The sequence below is a fragment of the Calonectris borealis genome, chromosome 18 (genome assembly GCF_964195595.1).
Source record: "Calonectris borealis chromosome 18, bCalBor7.hap1.2, whole genome shotgun sequence".
Classification (NCBI taxonomy): domain Eukaryota; kingdom Metazoa; phylum Chordata; class Aves; order Procellariiformes; family Procellariidae; genus Calonectris; species Calonectris borealis.
The window spans coordinates 2,053,089-2,074,877 of NC_134329.1; the positions used below are offsets into that span (position 1 = coordinate 2,053,089).

The 21,789-nt window shown below is 55.3% G+C and overlaps 1 protein-coding gene across 1 annotated transcript in view; it reads left to right on the top strand.

Moving 5' to 3' along the window:
• Nucleotides 1-21,789, top strand: part of KSR2 (kinase suppressor of ras 2) — an 82,769-nt gene that overhangs the window by 38,151 nt on the left and 22,829 nt on the right. Inside the window, exons 6-14 of the mRNA XM_075167232.1 lie at nucleotides 2,394-2,463; nucleotides 3,130-3,213; nucleotides 6,148-6,215; nucleotides 7,762-7,886; nucleotides 10,515-10,683; nucleotides 13,637-13,678; nucleotides 14,024-14,090; nucleotides 16,286-16,334; nucleotides 17,045-17,412. Of these exons, the coding sequence (XP_075023333.1) occupies nucleotides 2,394-2,463; nucleotides 3,130-3,213; nucleotides 6,148-6,215; nucleotides 7,762-7,886; nucleotides 10,515-10,683; nucleotides 13,637-13,678; nucleotides 14,024-14,090; nucleotides 16,286-16,334; nucleotides 17,045-17,412 (1,042 nt within the window). The remainder of the gene's footprint in view (nucleotides 1-2,393; nucleotides 2,464-3,129; nucleotides 3,214-6,147; nucleotides 6,216-7,761; nucleotides 7,887-10,514; nucleotides 10,684-13,636; nucleotides 13,679-14,023; nucleotides 14,091-16,285; nucleotides 16,335-17,044; nucleotides 17,413-21,789) is intronic.

Below are 21,789 nucleotides of genomic sequence, written 5' to 3' on the forward strand. Positions count from 1 at the left end.
ACACGAGGTCAGGAGACATCAATCGTTGCGGGGCAGCTCGGGGTCGTTAGCGCGGGGCGGCGAGCTGCCAGCAGCAGAAGGATGGAGGCAGGCGGGCAGCCGGCTGTCACGCTTCAAAGCTCGCAAGGGTCAACTTATCCCGGTGCCGTCGGGGCAGCCACAGCACCTGGGGTCTGGCAATTCTCCATCACAGGGTCCCGACGACAAAGCCTGGCCCCCCCCTGCAGCGGCGAGACACGCTGTGGCCAGGAGAGTTCTTTTTTCTTGCAATTTCCTCTGATTGTGGCAATTTTGGGGTTTTGATGAGAATATTCACCCTGTGCCGGGGGGAGGCTGCTGCATCTCCACCTTCCCTTTGGGCATCACCCTGGTTTAATGTCGCATGGGGAGAAAGAGCTTTTCCTCCGGGCGAGCATCTCATATTCAGAGGTTAAAGGGGAGAATCACTTAATTAACTTCAAAGCCCCCCAAACCCTTGGGGCTGTTCCCCGCAGCAGTGGGGCACCTTCCCCTGGCCTCCTGCCCAGCTTTGCTTGTTTTCCTTCCTGCAAACAGCAGGTCTATTGTTAAACGCCGTGATCCTTCATGTATCGCTCCCTCTAATGAACATAATTAGCCGTGAATCACGTAGGTCTCATTTTTGTTAGGAGGTTAAAATCCCCGATACACTTTAATACATTTTTGCAGTGAGCACATTTAGAAAGTAATTAAAAGTCTCAGCCGTCTTTGCCTATGTCCCCTCTCCCCCTCTCCGGGATGGCAGGATTTAATTGAGGCCAGCTGAAAGTTAGTGGAAATAAATTGTGGCTGATAAAGCGGAGGTTGTAATTTAATTCTGGGAAAGGAGCTGTTCTTGCCCGTGTGTTTAGTTCATCAAGGACCGGTGTTGAGGCGGGGGGGAAACTTATTTGTGTAATGTGATTTACTGATGAGAAAATGATGTTTAGGGACGAATAGCACTTGGGGGGGGGTGGTGCCACTCTTTAGAGCCCCATCTCTGGGGCTCGTGGGCACCCCTGGGAGCAGCAGATAGCGGGGTGGTGGGAGGGATGCCGGTCCAGGACCCGGGGTGGGTCGCAAGGGCTGGTGAGAAGCACAGGTCAAAAATATTGGCATGCTGCTGGTGTAAACCAGCCTGCCCGGGGCTGGGGGCAGCAATTACCTTAATTAACTTTGTAGTCCTCCAACATCTTAATTGCTGGCTGTGCCCGAGGGGTGACCGGGACTGAGGCAGCGGAGTAAGAGAAGGAGCCGGAGCAGCTGCTGGCAGGAGGTACTGGGGATGGATGCGTTTTAGGATGCTCCCAGGACTTTTAACGACCACGGAGCGGCCCCGGCAGTGGGTGCCTTGCACGGGAAGCGGCATGTAAATGTAACCTTCAGAAAGAGAGCGCAATTAAAACGCCCTGCCGCCCGCTATATTAAAATGGGATATTAAAGCAAACAGTGGTTCTCCCCACTCAGAGGAAAAATATTGAAAGCGTATTTAGCGAGGGATTTGCTGGCATACTGAGCAAACGGCCGGGCTCCAGCTGGGGTCTGCCGCTCGGCTCCGCGCCGGGGCTCGGCTCGTGTCGTGCCGGGGCTGGTTGCTGGTGCCCGGGAAACCTCTCGAATCCCTTATTGAAAATCCAGCCTTTGAATCCCTGGCGCTGATCCCCCCCGGGGCTGAGCATCCCGTGGGGCAGGATCTCTCCCGTCGCTCGTGCATGCCCACAGGAGGAGGACGAGAGTCGCTGCCCTTGCTGAGGCAGGAGACGGAGTCCGAGCGCAGCGCCGGCATGGCCATGCTGCTAATTACCTGCCCACTCTGGCTGGCACTAATGAACTTATCTCTTTTTCCTTACCCAGCCAAGGTCCCGTTACTCTTTCTCCCTCCTTTTCCCTTAGAAGGAGAGTGCCGAGGCTGCTTTTTACTTTGCTCTTCTATTTGAACATGAGTTAAATTGCCTTCCAAGCGGCTGACGCTTGGCTTTTTGCTCAGCCGCAACCGCAAGATGTGATGTCTTATTAATAAATTATGCAGTTGCTGTTTTGGCTTCATTTTCCCTTTCTTGTTTGGACATCATGACGTGGCTCCGAGAGCTTTGCAATCCCCCTCTGTGTGCAGATGGGTGCAGCACCCGTGGGGAGGGTGCATCGCCTCCCACCTCTCTCCCTGGCCCAAACTGGGTGCTGGGGGTGGGCAGGCGACCCTGGTTCCCCACAGACGCAAGCGCAAAGCCAGAGGCTTCTTGCTTTCCAGAAAGGGAGCCCAGGACTTCTCTACAAGGAAATATTAGGCAAACCCTATTTTTTGTGTGCATCCTTTGCTCCCTTCCCCAAAAGCTTGAACCCTTGCTCTCACCTTTATTACCACCTGATGGGTTTCCCTGTCTCTCCTCTCCCCGCAGATACGCTGTCAGTGCCTCGCTGGTCCCCGCAGATCCCCCGTCGAGATCTAGGAAACTCGATAAAACACAGGTACGCCGAGCCTGCCGCAGCGCCAGGGGATGAGCATCTCCCGTTCCATCTCTGGTCCGGGACGGGGGGCTCGGGGCTGTTCCCTCTCTTTCCCATGCTGGGCTGCGCTGTCCTAGAAGCTCATTTAAATTCCATTTCAGTTCAGATTTGGTTTAGATAAGGCTTGAGCTGCTATCAATAAAAGCTGCGTATAATCCGTGACCCTGCCAGCCTTCAGCAAATTTCCCATCTCCGGATTATTGTCCTTCCATATCTACTGCAAGAAGGAGAAGCGCTAGAAATGGCCTCGGTGCTGCTATTCGATGGGGCAGCCGTTTCTCTGATGGGCTGGAAATTTGGGTCCCCAGGGCAGGGAGGTGTTTTGGGGGCTGGGCTGGGCAAAGCTGGGGAGCCGCAGTGAGCCGGTGGCTAATGCCCATCCTGGCTGGCTTGGACCCCTTTGGAGCAGGCTGTGCCCTTCTGCATAACCAAGGGGGGGCTCAGACTTGTGTTTTGGCATCCCTAAAAAGACACCTTGACACCTGCAGCAGTGTTTGAGGGCAGCAAGGAGAGGATAAATCGGGGCTCGGTAGGTAAGCGCAGCTCGGGAGGTGTTTCTGCAGGAGCGTGGGTGGGGCGGCACAGCCTCATCTCCTCCCCGTCCACTCTCCGTGTTTCTCTCTGTAGGTTTTCCACCAAGTACTGGATGTCTCAGACCTGCACTGTCTGCGGGAAAGGAATGTTGTTCGGCTTAAAATGCAAAAACTGCAAGTACGTTGCGGCACTGGAGCTGTTTGTGTCATTCCTTAACGTTGCGAGGGGGATAATTAGGGTTTCGCTGCTGGAGCCGAGCAGGGGCTCAGGCACGGGGAGAGCAACCAGCCTCTCGCCAGCTCATCCTTACAGGAAGCCTTAATGAGACATGAAATTGGGTGAAGAACACCCCAAAACGGGGCTGAGGACGGGTCTGCATGCTGGGGATGGGAGCGGGGTCCTCGGGGAGGGTGCTGCCCGCCAGACCTCGGCTCTGCTCTCATCAGAGCTCTGAGTCAGATCCTGACAGCCTCCCCGCTCGCTGCCGACCTTGGCCTGGCTTTAGATGCCCGCGTTACAGGGTTACGTGCGGAATTGCCTGCAGGAGAAGGGGGGACGGATGCGCTGCACCGGGGGTGGAGAGCGGCTCGGATGAGAGCATCGCCTGCCTGCGGGGTAGCTCCGGGTGTCGGATGCGTTTTGCCCACAGCCTTGGGCTGTATCCTCTATTTTTTTGCATCAGCAGAAGTCTTGTGGCCCTCTGTTTCCTGGCAATGCTGTGGCACCGAGGAGCCAACCCACCCCAAACCGCAATTAAACTGCGATGCAAAGGAGAGGGGCTGCGCTGGCCATAAAATTGGGCAGGACTGGAAAAAGATAGCGAGGCAGAGCTGGGGCCACTTACACCGCTTTAAATCCGGCATAGCCCATCTCTTACACAGTATGGTGCAGCCATCAGCACTTAGTAAAGCTGCTTCTGGAGACACGATTGCCTTTTCTAGGGATGGGTGCCGGGAATACGCTGATGGGCTGTGGGTAACTGAGTTAGCCGGAGCTATGAAGTGATAACGATTGCTGATGCCGTTGATTAAACGCTGATGAGTTAGTGAATTGGGATTTAAACCTGGGCAAGAAATGCCTGGTTACTCTGCAGTTGGTGGTCGTTTTCTGGAAGCGATATTATCAAATATATGTATTCTAAAGTGGTGATTCCTATTGCATTCAGTGCTCAAGCAAGCGGAGGCTTTGCTGCCTGCAAGCCCTGCCTGCTGTCCCTGCCTGGGGTTGGTCCCCACGTGGGAGGAGGGATGCTGGGACCTGCCCCTGTGACGCTGCGGCTCCGACTCCGTGTCGGTCTTGCTGCCTGTAGGCATAGAATCATGGCATGGTTTGGGTTGGAAGGGACCTTAAAGATCACCTAGTTCCAGCCCCCCTGCCATGGGCAGGGTCACCTTCCACGGGGCTCAAAGCCCCGTCCAACCTGGCCTTGAACACTTCCAGGGTTGGGGCATCCACAACTCCTCTGGGCAACCTGTTCCAGTGCCTCACCGCCCTCATAGTGAAGAATTTCTTCCTTATATCTAATCTAAAACTACCCTCTTTCACTTTAAAGCCATTACCCCTTGTCCTGTCACTACACGCCCTCATAAAAAGTCCCTCTCCAGCTTCCTTGTAGCCCCCCTTCAGGTACCGGAAGGCTGCTGTAAGGTGTCCCCAAAGCCTTCTCTTCTCCAGGCTCAACAAGCCCAACTCAGCCTGTCCTCGTGGGAGAGGTGCTCCAGCCCTCTGATCATCTTCGTGGCCCTCCTCTGGACCCGCTCCAACAGGTCCATGTCCTTCTTCTGTTGGGGGCCCCAGAGCTGAACGCAGTCACTCAGAAAAGAGCAAATAAATTCCCCAGTTGTAAGAAGTTAGGGTGAACGCAAAGTTTTTAGGTTTGCCGGCTTCGCCCGGCCCCGGCGCTGCTTTCCCCAGAAACAGGAGGGGAACAAGCAGGTAAAACAAACAAACAGACCCCAAAGCCCCCCAAGCCTCGAATACCAAATTAATCGCTGCCTTTCCCTCTAGGAACGGCTTTGCAATAAAAGCTAACACGCACGGCTCCTGAATTTTCATTACCCAGCTCATTGACTTGTAGCTGCCGTCTTTTTTTTTTTCATCCTTTACCCTTGTTTTTTTAAATCCTTTCCTCCTTTTTGCCTTTTCCCCTGTGGCTCTCTCCACTCCGCCAGGGCCACCGTGGCAGAGCGTGAGCCCGGGACTCGTTTCCATCCCTAATTAAGAATGAACGGGAACATTTTGGGGCAGCGGGAGCCTGCTTATGCCTATATGCATGACCCAGGGGTGAAGCCTTCCATCGATTCCTGCCCCGGCTCTGCGAAACCAAAGCTCTGCAGAATATTCAACGTAGCCGTAAATGCCCTCATTATTTTTGTTAAATGTCCTGGTAATAAAGCGAGGAGGGAGGGCACAATGGCAGAGATTCATCGGGAGCCAAAGGGGGCCGGGGCAGCTGCTTCCTTCCCCTCCGCTGCCCCTGAATTTAATTAAGCGTAAAGCAGCGTTAGCGCTGGATGGTGGTCAGGGGGAAATGGCTTTCCCCCACGCGCGGGTCTCTGCTCCTTTTATTTCAGCTGAGGCTGGCAGAAATGACAATTTTGGGCATCCTGGAGCTGGCTGGCGGGTGCCCGGTTCCCTGCAGCTGGCGGAGGAAGGGGGGAGCTGGGCACCCCCCCAGGCAGGGCTGGTTTGGGGGTTCCTGCACCCCTCCGTCGGGGCAGATGCACCCACCATGGCTCTCGTTTGCCAGGGGCGTGCAGCCCCCGCGTCCTCCCAGCCAACAGCCCTGATGCTCCGGTGACGTGTCCCGTACCGCTTCTTATCCCTGTGCCCACAGCCCGGGCGGGCGGCTTGGGAATCGCGCGTCTTCCCGAGCGCAAGCTGCAGACCGCAGGGATCCGGGAGGGTTTGCCCATGGGACCGCCCAGGCAGCGAGCACCCAGGGGCTGTGTACAACCCAAATATTACATCAAGTCATCTTTCTGGGTGGAGAAAGGGTCCGCGGTCCGCAGCGATGCTCCCTGCTCCGAGCCGCATCCCTTTGGCCGGACCGTGATGCTCCGCGTCCCCTTCGCCCTGGCTTCTCACGCCTTTTTCTCTGTTCCCCGCCAGGCTCAAGTGCCACAACAAATGCACCAAAGAGGCCCCTCCGTGTCACCTCCTGATCATCCACCGCGGAGGTAAGGGCCTTTCTTCCCCCTTCTGCCTCCGTGGATGTTGCCATCAGGTAAAACTTTCAAAAGCCCCCCGGGCGATTCGGGAGCCCGACCCTCGCTGACGGCCGGCGGGACGGAGGCTCCCGAACCGCTTGGGCGCTCTGTGAAAATTTTACCCACCGTTTTTTCCGCTTGTAGGGAGACGAGCCGTTCGGGGCGAGGCAGATTTGCATTGCAAACCACTTCCACCCACCCTTCCCCTGCCTCCTTTTCTTTTCAGATTCCCCACCGCACGGGGTAAGTGCAACAGGTTTTAGCCTTTTGCTACCGTCGAGAGCTTAGGGTGGACGCGTGGGACCCGAAATCTCCCGCGGCGCTGTCGGTGCATGGGGGTCCCCGCCACGGGGACGCGGCCGTGCCCCTGCGGATGCTCGTGGTGCTTTTGGAGCTGCCTTATCCCGCTCTCCTCCGGGAGAGCCCATCCTAAAATCCACAGAGGAGGGAGAACTTTGCAGCAGGACGACGGGCGTCGCTTCCCACCTCTTTTCTTCCAGATTTTGGCCGAGTGCTCCCCGACGGCCAAAGGACTGCGACCGCCTAAGGGAAACGCTTCCAATTACCATTGCCTTGAATTTTGAGCTCTTAAGGCCGTTACTCTCTGTTAAATACCACCAAAACCACGCTCATCAGTTTAATCACGGGGAAATGCATTGCGCTGGTGGCACCTCGCAAGACGAATGGGGATGCCGCGGCTCGGAGAGGGGCAATTTTGCAGCCTCCGCTCTGGTCCCCATACCCTTGCTTGCAGCAAATTTGGGTGGAAGGGGCTGAAGACCCCCCCGGCATACTCTGAGCTGCTGCAAACCCTGACCAGGAGGCAGGGAAAGCAGTGTCCCACGCTGCCGGGGGCAGGTGGGTTCCTGGGATGGGCAGAAATTGGGATTTATGGCTGCGGTCTGCAATGTTGCAAGAGCCGGAGCTGCCCGCTGTGTGGTTTAGCACGGGAGCAAGGAGCAGCGTGGCTTTGGGGTGGCCTCAGCCCCCCCCAAAAGCTCTTAAAAGCCTTGCCCTGCAGCCAGCCTGTTCCCAAGTCCCTGGGCTGCAGGCTGGCTTTCCCCCCCCCCCAAAAAAAATCTCTCCAACAAGAGCAGGGTGCTCTGAGCCGGCTCCTTCCCCCGCCCTGAAAAGCTGCGGTGAGGAAGAGGACGGTGCCTCCTCCTGATGCTGGCTGACGCCCCTGGCTTATGGGGTGGCTGCTGAGCCTCCCCAAATTGCAGCCCCTCAGCATGGGAAGAAGGATGCAGTTCGCATCCCACCGCGGGGGGCTTTAAGCCCCTCCACGTCCCGGGGAGGGGTTGGCTGTAGCCTGGGTGCAGGGGGAGCCCGAAGGCTGGCTGCCATCCCGGGGCAGGAGCCGAGCGGCTGGAGGTGCCGCGGGGGATTGCTTTGGAGAGCGATTCAAGAGTGGTTTGCAAGCGCAGGGTGACCTTAAGTACTCCTTCGAAGCTCTGATGTCTCTCCATCTCTCTCCCCCTCCTCTCCATCCCCTTTTCCCCTCTCTCCCTTCTTAATCCAGCAAGGTTAGTCCGGACAGAGTCGGTGCCCTGCGATATCAACAACCCCTTGCGGAAACCCCCCAGGTATTCGGATCTGCATGTCAGCCAGACGCTCCCCAAAACCAACAAACTCAACAAGGTGAGCTGCTCCACCAGCCCTGAACACCCGCTTCGCGCCCACCCCCTGCCAGAGGGGACCGGCCCCGCGTCGCCGAAACATCAGCGGCTTTTGCTGGTTCTTCACGTGCAGCTGCTGCTCTTGCAGACAAGGGGGCCAAAACCGGTGGCATTTTCAAATGCCACCCGAGCTGGGTTGCTTGAGTCACCCCGTTTGCCTCGGCTTTCCCAGATGCTTCTCGCACGAGGAGCAGCAGCTTTCCCAGGGCACGTCCTTCGGCAGCATCAATCCCAGTTGCAGGGTGGGAGCACAGCTCGGAGAGCAATTTCTAAAAGAAGGAATTTAAGAACAAAAGGGGCCATGCTCTGACCTTGTGTTTGGGGTTGGAGGGGACCGGTGGGTTGTCCCCAGGATGGGCCATGTCCCAGCCCCTCAGCCAGGACCAAGCCTTGCAGGTGTCTCCGTGGGTCTCCAGGCTCCTCCACCGCTGTGGGACTGATGTGTGCGTCAGCCTGTGGGTAGGAGTTGCCTAGAAACCTGCTTGGGGGCTTAAATTAAAAAAAAATAATCCCATGGACCAGTGCTAATTCAAGGAGCAGAGCGAGGGTGAGCTTGGTGTCGAGGCAGGGTGAGCAGAGCTGCGAACCCCTCGCCCCTTGGGTTTCCCAGTGGGGGTTGCATCTGCCGAGGGTATTTCTTTTAAAAATAAAATGGGATCAGCACTTTCCAAAGAGCCTGTGTCCCACTGGTCCTGCTCCATTGTGGCCTCTCAGTCTCCAAGTCTAGGCTGAATTTGGGGTGGTTTGAAGTCTCTGTTACCACCTGAGACTTCCGTAAATAACAAATTTATTGTTACAAATAAAACAAGCGCAGAATTTGATTGTGTCCCTGGCAAAGCTGGTCAAGCCCGACCTGACAGTGCACCTGGCTTGCTTGCTTCTGCCCTGCATTAATAGCAATAAAACTGGCATCGGGATATTTGTGAGGAAATTTAGAGCCTGTTCCCTTCAGTGGAAAATTTCTCGCGGGCGGCCAGAGGTAGCGCGGGGTGAGGTGTTTGCAGGCTGGAAGTGCTCGAAGCGAGGGAAACCCTCGGTGTGACGGGGAACAGGTCGCCAAAACCCTGCCTTCCCAAAGGCTGGCAGGACCCCCCAGCTCCTCCCGGACCTCGGCATCGTCTGGCTCTCAGCGAAGGCTGGGTACCGGATGATGCTCTCCTGGAGGCAGTTTTTAAAGCTAAAGCTCTTAGGAGATCCTTAGCGTAATGATCTGCTTTGTTGTTGTTATGGGGTGATGCAAACGGCTTTTTGAGGCTGGAGAGCTACTGCAGGAATTGAAAAGAAATAGAGATGCGTTCTTGTTTTAGCGCCCGTCCTTCCAGTGGTTTGTTTCACATAGGCACTACGCTCTATCGTTTCATTAGAGGGCACTGGGGAAGGGACTCGGCTCACTGAGAAAGGCTTCGGGCGCGAAGGGCATCAGCCCTGTTTCTCCTTCTGCCTCTGCTGTGCAGTCCTTTCGCCTTTCCTAGCTTTTCTCTAACCAGAGCATGATGATGCACAGTGTGTGTGTGTGTGTATATATACATATATATATATTTGGCTTTGACCTGAGCATTCCCATTCTGTTTAAGTTTCCTCTATAAATGTGCTTTACTTTGATGTTTCTAAAAGCATTTCTTTAGCGATACCCTGTTCTCTGTGAATGCCATTGAAATCTCATTGTTAGTGGCCTTCAGAGTTGGTTTAAAAAATAATTTACCTGGCCAAGATTGTCGTGCGTGTCGGGATGGTCTATACAAAATGTATGTGGGTTTCCTGGAAAGCCCAGCTCATTTAAAAATTAATCAATTTGGACAAAATTAACTGCTGGGGGAGGCTTGTGCAGATTTTGTAACCTTGGAGAGATCTTGCCATGGGTGACCTGTCTGGAGAGGGGGGTGCTCAGTGCTGCTGAAGGTCAGATCCTGTTAGATGTCCCCACATTGGGCAGCAAGGTCATGAGCAAGATGGGAAATTGTGGCCTCAATTTTCCTTTTCAGATCTAAGCTATCCAGGTAGGTCCTCCTCCCCTTTTGCTCCCAGGTGGCCCTTCCTCGCCCATCACAGTGTGCTCTGGAGAGGTGCACCCGAAGTTGTCATCCTGACCTTGATTAGGAAGGGTCAACGAAGGGCAAGGGATGTCTTGGGATGCGTTGGCTGATCTTTTCAAATCTGCCCCAGCTCAAGCAGAGTGCTGGATTTTTGGCTCAAAGTAGGTCAGCAGAAGCTGCCAGGTCCTTGATGTCTCTAAGGACCGAGCCCCAGGGATGCGGCCCCCAACTCTGGTCTTGGTGGCCACAGCTCTGCAGGGCCAGCAGGGTTTGGGGAGCCCTCAGCCATAGGTGCGTAGCATGGGGGGGCTGGGAGAGGAATCCCATTTCTGGTGTGAAATGGCCTTGGTGCAAACTATGAATACAAATGACTTTGGGAAAGGCGAGGCTGGGGCTCTGGTTGTTTTCTAGGGCTTCTGGAAACGGGGGACTGGGATGACCTGTGTAGCTCTCGCTTGTCACCTGGGGTCCTCTGCACTGGAGTACCTTGGGGTGGCACCGGCCGGCAGTGCTTTCACCGGTTCCTCTCTTCTTCTCTCCTTCCCCATGTCCCGCAGGACCACATCCCGGTGCCCTACCAGCCAGACTCCAGCAGCAACCCCTCCTCCACCACCTCCTCCACACCCTCCTCGCCGGCCCCGCCGCTGCCACCCAGCGCGACGCCCCCGTCCCCCCTGCACCCCTCCCCGCAGTGCCCACGCCAGCAGAAGCAGTTCAACTTGCCAGGTACCATGCTGGGTTCCCCATGGGCTCCCCACCTCCACATCTGCCTGATGAGACGGGCTCGTGCCCCGGGGTGTTCCTCAGGGTAAGGGTCTGCTCCATCTGCTTGCCTGCCTGGACTTACACTGGGACGGGGAAAAGTTGGAAGCAGAAATGATAGTTTAGGACAATTCAGGCTGGGAGGGAGCTTGGGAGTCTCTAGTCCAACCTCCTGCTCGAAGCAGGGTCAGAGCTCAAGGCTTGATCCAGTTTGGTCTTGAAAACCTCCAAGGATGGAACCAGCACAAGCTCTGTGGACAACCTGCTGCACTTGAGGCTACAAAAACCTTTCCAGGCACGACTTCTCCGTGGCGTGTGCCCGCTGCATTGCCTCAACAGCCAACGGGAAACAAGGGTAACTTGGGTTGACTTCACTGTGTCTTTGGGGTGATGTTGGCAGCGTGCGTGGGGTGATAGTGGGGAGTAGCTGATGCTGGGGGTGTCTGACGTAGCCTGTCCCACCGAGTCTTGTCTGGGTACCTGGGACCCATCTGGTCCTGGAGCTCAGTCTCTTCCACCTTCAGGGAGGGTGGAAGAGGTAATTTGGTCATAGTGGCTGCAGGACACAGGATTTACATTAAATGGCCAAAAAAGCCCCTCCTGGCCTGAGGACGTACCCCAGCGCGGCTGCCTTTGGGGTGTCCTTGGGGCAGTGCTGCTGCTCCAGGGAAGGTCCCTTCCTGGAGGGGGATGGCTCAGCATCCCTCCTGGCAGCGTGGAGGGGCTCAGCTGTCCTCAGCCACCCGCCTGCCTCTCCAGCTGCTCCCAAAAAGGGCCTGGAGAAGGGAGAGGAGGGGGAGCCATGGCCCTGACCCATCTCTGAGATCCTGAAACATTCCTGGGTGGCCCGGGGATGGTGACCCCTGTTTGGTCCGTGGCCTCGAGCCTCTTTGACAGGGCAGCAGCCAGGAGGTTGGGGTCCCTCCCACATCCCAAAACCCCAGGGTTAATGAACTGGTCCAGCTAGGGAGGAAGGTTGGGACTGCTTCTCTGGAGGAACCAGATAGCACCTTCGTGCTCTGCTGATCCTGCTGCACCGTGGTGATTCCTCCCTTCTGGCTTGACAAGCCTTCAGCTAGAGAGGAGGAGGAGGGAGGTGAGGAGGGTTTTGACTGGCAGGATCCATCACCACAATAACAAACATTTCTAAAAGCTGGAAAAAAAAAAGAACCCCAAACAACACAGGTCCTTGTGTGCCTGGAGAGGCTGCAGCCATGCACAAATCTTGGTCGCTGGAGTGCCTGGGGCTCAGGCAGGACGCTGGAGGGGCGCGAGGAAGACAGCGGAGGAGCTGTGAGGAAGCATTGGGCATTGCAGGGATTGATGTGACCCATCTGGCGAGGAGGGGCTTGGCTCCCGCTCCCCAGGTCGGGATTTCACCAGCCACAGCCCTCGAGCCTCCGAGGGCTGGGAGGACAGTCCCCAGCGTGGCTGCAAACCTGAGGGCGCGGCGTGGGTTTCCGTGCCGGTGTAACCGAGCTCCTGGTGGTCCAGCCGGAGCCAAAGCATCCTGACGTCTCGGCAGCGTGATAGCGGGGCTCGCAGCGATTAACGCCCCCAAACTGCTTGCTGGGCAAGCCTGGACCCTGCCTGGGTCTGGGGGGAAGGGACAGAGGGTCCAGCAGTTGGTAACCCCGTCACGCGTCACTTCTGGAGCAGAGACCTCCCTGCAGACCTTTGGAGATGGGATTTCATGTTGTTTAAAGCAGAAGCCACAGAAATAACCCCAGAGTGGGCAGCAGCATCTCCTTATGGGGACCCAGACGTGCTGTCGCTGCCGCCGCAGCTGAGCCAGTGCAGGGAGCCCCTGGCACGCTTGCCCGGCCGGCAGGGATGGAGTGGGGCAGGATCAGACCCCGGCAGCTCGGAGGGGGTTGCTCCCTGCTTCAACGCCCGTGAGGAGCAGAGCCCTGTGGCAAACGGGAGCTGATCTGACACAAAGCAGGACTTACTGTGCTTTCATCTTTCCGCGCGGGAAGTTCTCCATGGTTCTTCTCATCAAGACGGTCATCTTGGGGATTAGGATTTGAGCTTGGAAATTGCAACACGGTGACCTTTTTCTGCCAGAATTACCTTTGAGTCTCCTTTGATCTCAGCTCAGGGGTGCTCAGGTCCCACTGCAGAACTGAGGTCAGTCTTTGGGGTCTCAAAGCTGGAGAAGAGAAGCTGAGGGACAGTTTTTGGGGTCTTGAAGCTCAAGGAGAAGGTGCCTTCTGAGCTGATGCCGAGTTCTGGTGCCTCAGCAGCTCTGTCTTGCTTCATGACCTGCCTGCCCTGAGTCAAATCAGTCCTTGGGCTTTGCCTGCTGGCGACAGGGAGCCGATGGAGGGTGCCACCACCCAGAGCCCTCCTGCAGCGCTGGCTTTGGGCAGAGGCTCCTGGGGCTGCTGCCAGCTCCTTTCGGCACGCCGGGAGGGAGGCAGCCAGCCCAGGAAGGACGCATCTCTGAAGCATGACAAAAATGCACAGTTAGATGGGCTGGATGCAGGCAGGAGCTGCAAATCCATCCCTCGGTGTCTCTGCGATGCCGAGTGGTTCCCGCAGGCCGGTTGGGAGCTGAGCACTCAAACCCTGTGGGCTTTTGCTGGCAACCAGGTGTCCAAATCCCACTGGCGACTTTGCAGATGACATCAACACTCTCCAAATGGTATAGAGCAGTAGCTGATGGTGGCAAAAATTAACTTATAATCCAGCCAGATCGTTAGAGGGCTAAAGTCTTAATTTTTTGGCCTGGACACCCTACGTGCCATCGTGGGTGGCATCCTCTGGAGAGATGGAGGTGGGAGAGGTTGGGTCACGCAGGGAGGGACCCGGACCTGGGGCTGGTGTTTCATGGTGCAGAACTGGGCACAGGTTGGAGTCTTTCCAGCGTCTGGCTCTGCAGGTCAATGTTTAACCCCCCTTTTCTCTTTTCCAGCTTCCCATTACTACAAGTACAAGCAGCAGTTCATTTTCCCAGGTAAGTCTCTGTGAAAGTCTCTCCTGTAAACGCAGGGTGCTGAGATATCCCTTAGGGGGGTGGGTGCATGGCCGGCTCTCCTACCCCCTGGTTTGTGCAGGAGGCTTGTGCTGGGGTGGGATTTCTCCCCCAAACCAGTATATTGTTGCAGGACCAGGCACTACTAAGATGCTGTAGGGCTGGATGGCTCTAAGTTATACCCAGCTATAGCTAAGGGTGTAACTAAATTGGACCTGGGGATGAAGGGAGGTTTTCAGTGGGATTTAGTTCCCCTGGGTGCCCCCGGCACTGGACGGGGCTCCTGGTGCCTCCCAGCCTGCTCTCACTCCACTCTCTTCTCCCCAGACGTGGTACCCGAGACGCCGACCCGAGCCCCGCAGGTTGTCCTCCACCCCGTCAACTCCAACCCCATGTGAGTGCCTCCCCCTCCTCCTGGTTAGCTTCACCCTCCCCTCCCCAAGCAGCGCATCCTCCGCACCCCGCCTCCTCCAGGCACCCACGGGTGCTCCTCTGGCTTTGCAGGGGCTCAGGGATGCCTTTTGGGCAGGTTGGGGTGGATGGTAGCGGTGAGCCCCCGGTGCTCCTGCTGCCCTAACCCAGCTCACGGCTCTGGCTCGTGTCTCGGGAAGGAGAAAGGTTGAAAGGAGAGGGCAGGGGACTGATTTATAACCCACAGCAATGCACCCACCCAGTGCTTCACCGTCAGAAAAAAAAAAGAAAAGACTTTCAGTCCAAGAAGCCAAAGCCCAAGAGATTAATCTTTTACTAAATTATAAGCAGAGAACCAGGGTCCTTGAGATAGATAGTTTTAATAAAGGCGGTTCCTGCAGCCCCACCTGTAATATTTTCAAGTCCAATAAACTTTGCACCGAAATGAGTTTTGAAATGCAGTATCTAATTGGCGTTAGGACCAGCTCTTCCCGGCAGGTCGAGTCCAAGCTGCTCTGCCAAACCCGGCATTCGCCGAGGTCCTCGTGCCTGCGCTGCCCCCGCAGCGACGTTACATTTCAGGGTTGCTTGCTGATCCTTTTTATAAATGCCATTTTTGAAGGATTTTACAAGTCAGGAGTTTAACAGATAGGGTCTCACTCCAGGCCGCGATGCGGTTTGTGTCCGGCTCACCCACGCTCTCCCAACTGCATTGGCAACTGCCGGGGGGTCCGGCGGATCGTGCCTCTGGGAGAGGCAACGGGAGGGACGGGGACGGAGCTGCTGTCCCCGCCGGTGGCCGGGAAATTAATGGTGAAGTGGTGAAGTCAAAGCCTTTTGTTTTTTTTTCCTTCCCTGCCTAAAGCAAGGTGTCAGGCGTAGGGCTGGCAGGCTTTCAGGAAAATAGCTTTCAATATGCAAAAATCTGTGATTCTCCTTTTGCTCGCCCCACTGAAAATAACCCCTGGAAGCCGCTGAGGTTACCCCGGGCTTGGCTGGGATAAACAGCAGACTCTGCTTCGGATACTCGGGAGACAGGAATTCGTGCCTGGGTTAAAGATCAGGCAGGAGGAGACTGCTGCTCCTGCAAACCGCCCGTGCATCGTGATGGGTGGCAGAAGTCGTCTGCACCCACCTGGGTTTTCCGTGCTGCTTAAAATATCAGGGTTGACTCCTGCATATATACGCACCTGGGGCTCCCCTGGGATTTACAGCTCTTTAGTGGCAATTGAATGGGATAGGAAGCAAGGACCACCGCGTCCGAGTGGCTTGGGGAGCGTTATGCCTCTCCTGTGATCCTTGCTGTCTCTGGGAGGGGATGCTGTTATTTATGTTATTGATAATAATAATTTATAATATATTTATATTATGCTTGAAACCGCCCAAGCTTCTCCAGCTGAAATCCCCACGGAATTTCCCTAATTCCCTGTTAACTGTCAGGTGTGGCGAGACCCTGGTCGTGGACCTGGTGGTGGGAGGTGCTGTGTAAGCGGAGAAGAAAAAGAGGAGCTCCTGGCCCAGGGAGCTGGGAAACTAGATAAATTCGGATGCTTTTACTGCAGGGAGAGTCTTTGAAACCTCCACTTCTCAAAAATAATTGAAAAACCTGTTTTCTTCCCTTCTGGCTGGTAATCAGCCACACTTGTTGCTTTGGCTGGTGTTCGTTGGGAAGGTAATTCTGATCTGAGAAACCACTGAAAAATGCCATGAGCGCGTGCCCCAGCGCTGCCTTGATATGCTCGAAAGCTGTGAGGGTGTAAATTTGTCCCTTGCCCCGGGCTAGCCGGGGGTGACGCCTGCCTGGGTGCGTGGCGATGGTGCATCCTCTGCACCGTGGGCTTTGGGCGGCGGGATGGAGACCTGCTCCCACATCACCAAATCCATCCTGGAACTTCATGCATCCAATATTAATTAATGCAATAATTAATATTGCTCATCCCCCGCTATCCTCCCCCTCCCGTGACAGCACCCAGGACCGTCCTCAGGGGATGGAGACAGCCAGGGCTTGGGTGGGAAGGGGTTGCTCTCCCAAATCAGCAGCGAGCCTGGGACTTCTCCTCCCTGATCCCCTTAGTCCCGGTGCAGAGCGGTGCTGTGGGAAGCAGGACCCGACGCCCGCGCGTGCTCCCCACCTAACTGTGTTTTTACCCGGCGGTAATTCAGTAATTCTTTTAACAGCCTGGAAGGAAACCCATTGCTTCAAATTGAAGTGGAGCCCACCTCGGAGGTGAGATGGCTGGGCTCGCTCCTCTGCTTAATGGGCCTTTATTTTATATACATCTTGGGGCACATTTCACAGGAACCAGATAAGTTTAGCATCTGTGCAGTGAAATTGCTGATAATTGAATTAATGGCCAGGCCTGATCCTGCCCAGGCATCCGTGTCCCCACCCCATGAAGAGGGACTCTGATGGGCTTCGTCTCTGCCCTCAAGTTTATAATTCAATGAGCTTTTCTGAGATGCATTAGAAATGTGGCGGAGGGGAAGGGTGAGGACGGAGATGCAGCTTTTAACGAGCAGAGTAAATCCTGTAGAAAGCATATACAGAGCGTCAAGGGAAAAGCCAGACCTGTCCTGGGGGGCTGGGGGCTGCAGACCGGGGGGTGCTGGGTTGGGAGTAGTCGGTGTTAGCAGAGCACGGCTCAGCAGGGGTAGGATGAAACGCTGCTTCCAGGCAAATGAATTAAGTGCCCCGGTGTATCACTCTCTTATATTTAACGCTGGGGTAAATAAACACCTCCCTGCAAAAGCTGGGTTTCTGCTGGCTTCGCATAAAACGCAGCCGCCCAGTTGCCTTTGGAAGGTACCTGCCCGGTTTCTCTGGGTCTGAGTGAGCAGTAGGTACGTTAGTGGGGTTTTGTCCACGTCGTCTTCCTTGGCCACAGTTTTTCCCCCCGCCCCGTTCTATTGTGCTCACCTCCCTTTGCCCCCCTGCAGAACGAGGAAGGCACCGAGGAGGCGCAAGAGTCCGAGGATGACTTTGAAGAGATGAACCTCTCGCTCCTCTCCGCACGCAACTTCCCCCGCAAGGCCAGCCAGACCAGCATCTTCCTCCAGGAGTGGGACATCCCCTTCGAGCAGCTCGAGATTGGCGAGCTCATCGGCAAGGGCCGCTTCGGGCAGGTCTTTCATGGGCGCTGGCACGGGGAGGTGGCCATCCGCCTCATTGACATCGAGCGGGACAACGAGGACCAGCTGAAGGCCTTCAAGAGGGAGGTGATGGCGTACCGGCAGACCCGGCATGAGAACGTGGTGCTCTTCATGGGAGCTTGCATGAGCCCTCCCCACCTCGCCATCATCACCAGGTAAGCTCCGATGTCTCCTGCTCAGCCGGAATCATTTTTTCTTTCCAAAACACCTTCCTGCAGTCAAATGTTACCGGGAGGCAAGGCTGGCCATGCTTCCCTGCCCTAGCAAAGGGATGTTCTCCATCTGCTGCGATTTATGCTGCGCAGCAGATAGCAAACCCATTTAAGTGAGTCCAGGCAGATTCATCTCCTGTAGAAGTGGAGCTTGAGACAGGAGTGGTTTGTTTTAACTGGGGACAGGAATGATTTGATTTAACCAGGAGGGATGTAACCTGGTGGGATCAGCAGCTTCTGTTCTGGGTTTTTTTTTCTTTTGCATGGTGCCCTGGTCAGGTCCCTGGATGGGTGATGGGGTCTGGACCCTGCTCGAGTGTTACCACAGTGTGGAAAAGCCTCTAATTGTGTAAAGCAGCTGGCCACATGCAGACACCAGGTTTCATGAATAACTTGGTGCTGTGAAAAGAGCTCGGGGGTCTGAAGGCTCAGAAGGATGCAAGCGTTAGGTCCGGTGGTCTGTGAAACGGCCAGAAGGGCAGCAGAGGTGGGAAAATTGGATGCTTGGAAGGAGAGCTGGTGCTCCATGAGACCGCAGCCTGACCATGGGGGTCTCCTTGCTCCCGAGGATGTGGGAAATCTTGCAAGATAAGTCATGGTCTTCTGGAGCGTTTCCTCTCTTTCCCAAAGCTGTTGTCTCTAGTACACCCAAAATTGGGTATGGGACTAATAAGAGTGAGTTTGGGATGGGGCCGGGGGAGGGAGACTGGGGGCTTGAGGAGCTGCTGGCTGGGCAGCTGGTGATGCTCAGGGCCATTGCATCAGGGGGAATGAGATTGCTGGAGGGGGCTTCTTGCAGCTAGTTGGGAAGCAAGCTGGGATTTGGGGTCTCCCAAAGCTCTCAAACACCTCCAGAGGTGCCTCTGTCTCAAGGAATTGCCACGTACCTGCTGCCACCAGCAAGCCTGGTGGGAAATGCAGCACCGAGCATCCCTGCTGAAGCAGCGCCGAGCATCCCGGCGTAATTGCCTGGGTGGGCAATCACAAAATCCCCACCAGCCTCGAGGCAGGGAGGCTGCAGCCGCTCCCAGAGCAGCTGTCGTCATGTGAAATACATTTATTTCTGAGTATTTGGTTATTTCCCTCACCTCTAGACCATGTATTCAGCCGCAGGGCTTGATGCGGTGCCGCTTTGCATCCTGCCACGGGTTACCCTCTCTCTCGAAGTTTCCCCAAGGTGAGGTTGAATTTCCAGCCTCCTCCTGTCAGTGTTTCAGAAAGCCTGTGCTGAAATGCCAACGCTTCCAACAGCCATTAGCGGTGAAATATTGCATCTTCCCTTCCTAATGTCCCCTTGAAAGCAGCACCTCCTGGCGCCTCAGTCCCAGCTGGGGCGGCTTTGTGGGTGCCGGGGTGGGGGCTTTGCTCTGCTTCCCCTCTGGCTCAACCGCAAAGGATTCAACCCAAATTTGTGGCTCCTCATCGCTTGCTCGGTGCCCAGGTGGGCTCATAGAATCATAGAATCATACAGGTTGGAAAAGACCTCTAAGATCATCGAGTCCAGCCATCAACCCAACACACCATGTCCACTAAACCATGTCCCTAAGCGCCTCATCTACACGTCTTTTAAATACCTCCAGGGATGGGGACTCCACCACTTCCCTGGGCAGCCTGTTCCAAGGCCTGAGCACTCTTTCAGTAAAGAAATTTTTCCTAATGTCCAATCTAAACCTCCCTTGGCGCAACTTGAGGCCATTTCCATGGGCTGCATTTGGCTTGGGATTTGCATCCTCCGGAGACAGGGTGACTCCAAACGGGGGCTGGTTCTCCCCAGCTGGGGACTGGAAAAAATACACTTTTTATTTTGGACCAAAAACTAGTCATTTGGGAAAATTCAGCAGCATTTCAGATCTCTGTCCATTAGCTAGCTTCAGGCCAAAAGCTTTTTCAAAGGTGTGCAAACACGCGTATTGATCGATGCGTCAGAGACCCCATCCATGTGTTACACCGGGCAGCATTGCCTCTACCCGGAGGAAAACGCAGCTTCTCCGTCCCGCTCCACTCCATGATCCTTTTGCAGCCCGTATTTGCTCAGCTTTTCAATCCTATTCAATATCAAAACCTGGGCAATATATTCTTTTCTTTTTTTTTTAGCTACAAAGTGTTTCCTATTCTAATGCCTCTTTATATAAAACCATAAAGGTGCCATTTTTGACAGTTTGACAAAATAAATATGTGCGCTGCAGTAGCTTGATGCATTAATATGAGGTCTGCGAAGCGTGCTGCTTGCCTTGCTTTGCTTCCCAGCTGCACTCGCTCCCTTTTTTTAAGGTCAAAGTACAGCTTTATTGGATTGCCCTAAATATAACCTGCGCTCGCAACGTCTCCGAGCATTGCTTGCTCTTTGCTTACAACCGGCATCCTGCTTTTATCCGTGTTCTTCGAAGGCTGAATCAACATCATGATAGTTTTTCAATTGCAACTGGAAACCTGTTTGGTTTTCTCCTGTTGGGATTTCTGAGGCGTGATCGGCTCGTGGCCGGTGCTGGTGGTGGGCTGGCCATGAGGACGCAGGAAAACCGAGGGGGTGCTGGAAGGGGGCTCAGAGCTTAGTCTCAGGGAATTTTTGGGAAGCCCAGGACTGCATGAGTGCACATTAGCCCTGAGGTCATTTCCAGACATGATTTATTCCCCTTTGAGGCTTCCCGTGGGGCTCTGTTCTGCTGGTGCTTCCCCAGGAGGCACCTCTGGGGCTCTCAGGGCAAAGCATCCCTTGCGTTTCCTGGGGCGACAGCGCAGGGATGCTCCTGTGCCCTTGTGCCTGCAGTCCTTGTCCGGTCCATCCTTGGTTGAACGTTTTTGGGGGCTTCTTGGGACATCTCTGATCATCTCCTGTGGGGAAAAGCCTTCTTGCCAGGTGGAGGTCTCCATCCCGTTCATGTTTCCTTATCTAGTCCTGCTTCTTGGTTTTCCTAAGGGATACGACAGCCCTGGAGACTCTTCTGCCATGGTACAGATATGAGCTGCTGCTCAGGCGTTGTAGGGAATGAGTCTGGGAAGAGGACAATGTGGCGTGAGCTGGACCGGGAATGGTCGAGGACAGTGGGAATGGTCCAGGATGTGGCACTGGGGGATGAGGGACCCCATGCAGGGGAGAGGATCGCTCTTCAAACAGGATTTTTCCGAAGGGACTCAAGTTCTCCCTGTGGGTTTACTGGAATAGCTTTAAACCAGGCTTTGCTTGGAGAGGGGAAAATCAGTCCCAGCTGTCTGATGGGGCTAATTACAGACACAAACCCAGGACGTCCAAATTTCCTCGCCCGCTCCTCCCCGCGCGCATCCCCGGGGCCGAACTGGTTGTGTGCAGAAGAGGCCCCTTCTCTTTTGGGTGCCCAGAGGTGGTCGCTCGAGGACGTTTTTTCTACCAAGAAAAGCGCAATTTCTTGTAGCTGTTAAAGAAATCTCTGTTTTCCTGCCAGCGCACTGGAAGCAGCTGCCTGTCCCTGGAAGGGGCTTTACCACGCCGTGCCGCCCGGCGCTGCCAGAGGGGGGTTATTTATAGATGGGTTTATTTTTACTTTTTCACATCCCTACGTTTTCCTTCCTGCTCGCTTGTGGCATTCAAGGATCGTCTCATTAGCAGAAAGAAATCTCCCCCTCCAAACACCACGGCCCACGGGCAAAAGCTGGGAGGGGAAACTGAGGCAGCAGCTTGCCGATGGCGTGATGCTTTGGGTTAATGCTGATTTTCTCTGCATTAACCATTGGTCTGGCCAGATGATTGGGACATTACTGCTTAATATCTTCATTAACAACATAGACAGTGGGATCGAGGGCACCCTCAGCAAGTTTGCAGATGACACCAAGCTGAGTGGTGCGGTCGACACGCCTGAGGGACGGGATGCCATCCAGAGGGACCTGGACAAGCTGGAGAAGTGGGCCCATGTGAACCTCATGAGGTTCAACAAGGCCAAGTGCAGGGTCCTGCACCTGGGGCAGGATACAGGGCAACCCCCGGTATCAACACAGGCTGAGGGATGAAGGGACTGAGAGCAGCCCTTCCGAGAAGGACCTGGGGGTACTGGTGGATGAAAAGCTGGACATGAGCCGGCAATGTGCGCTCGCAGCCCAGAAGGCCAACCATCTCCTGGGCTGCAACAAAAGCAGTGTGGCCAGCAGGTCGAGGGAGGGGATTCTGCCCCTCTGCTCTGCCCTGGTGAGACCCCCCCTGCAGTGCTGCGTCCAGCTCTGGAGCCCTCAGCACAAGACAGACATGGACCTGGTGGAGTGGGTCCAGAGGAGGCCACAAAAACGATGAGGGGATGGAACAATTCTCCTATGGAGAAAGGCTGAGAGAGTTGGAGTTGTTCAGCCTGGAGA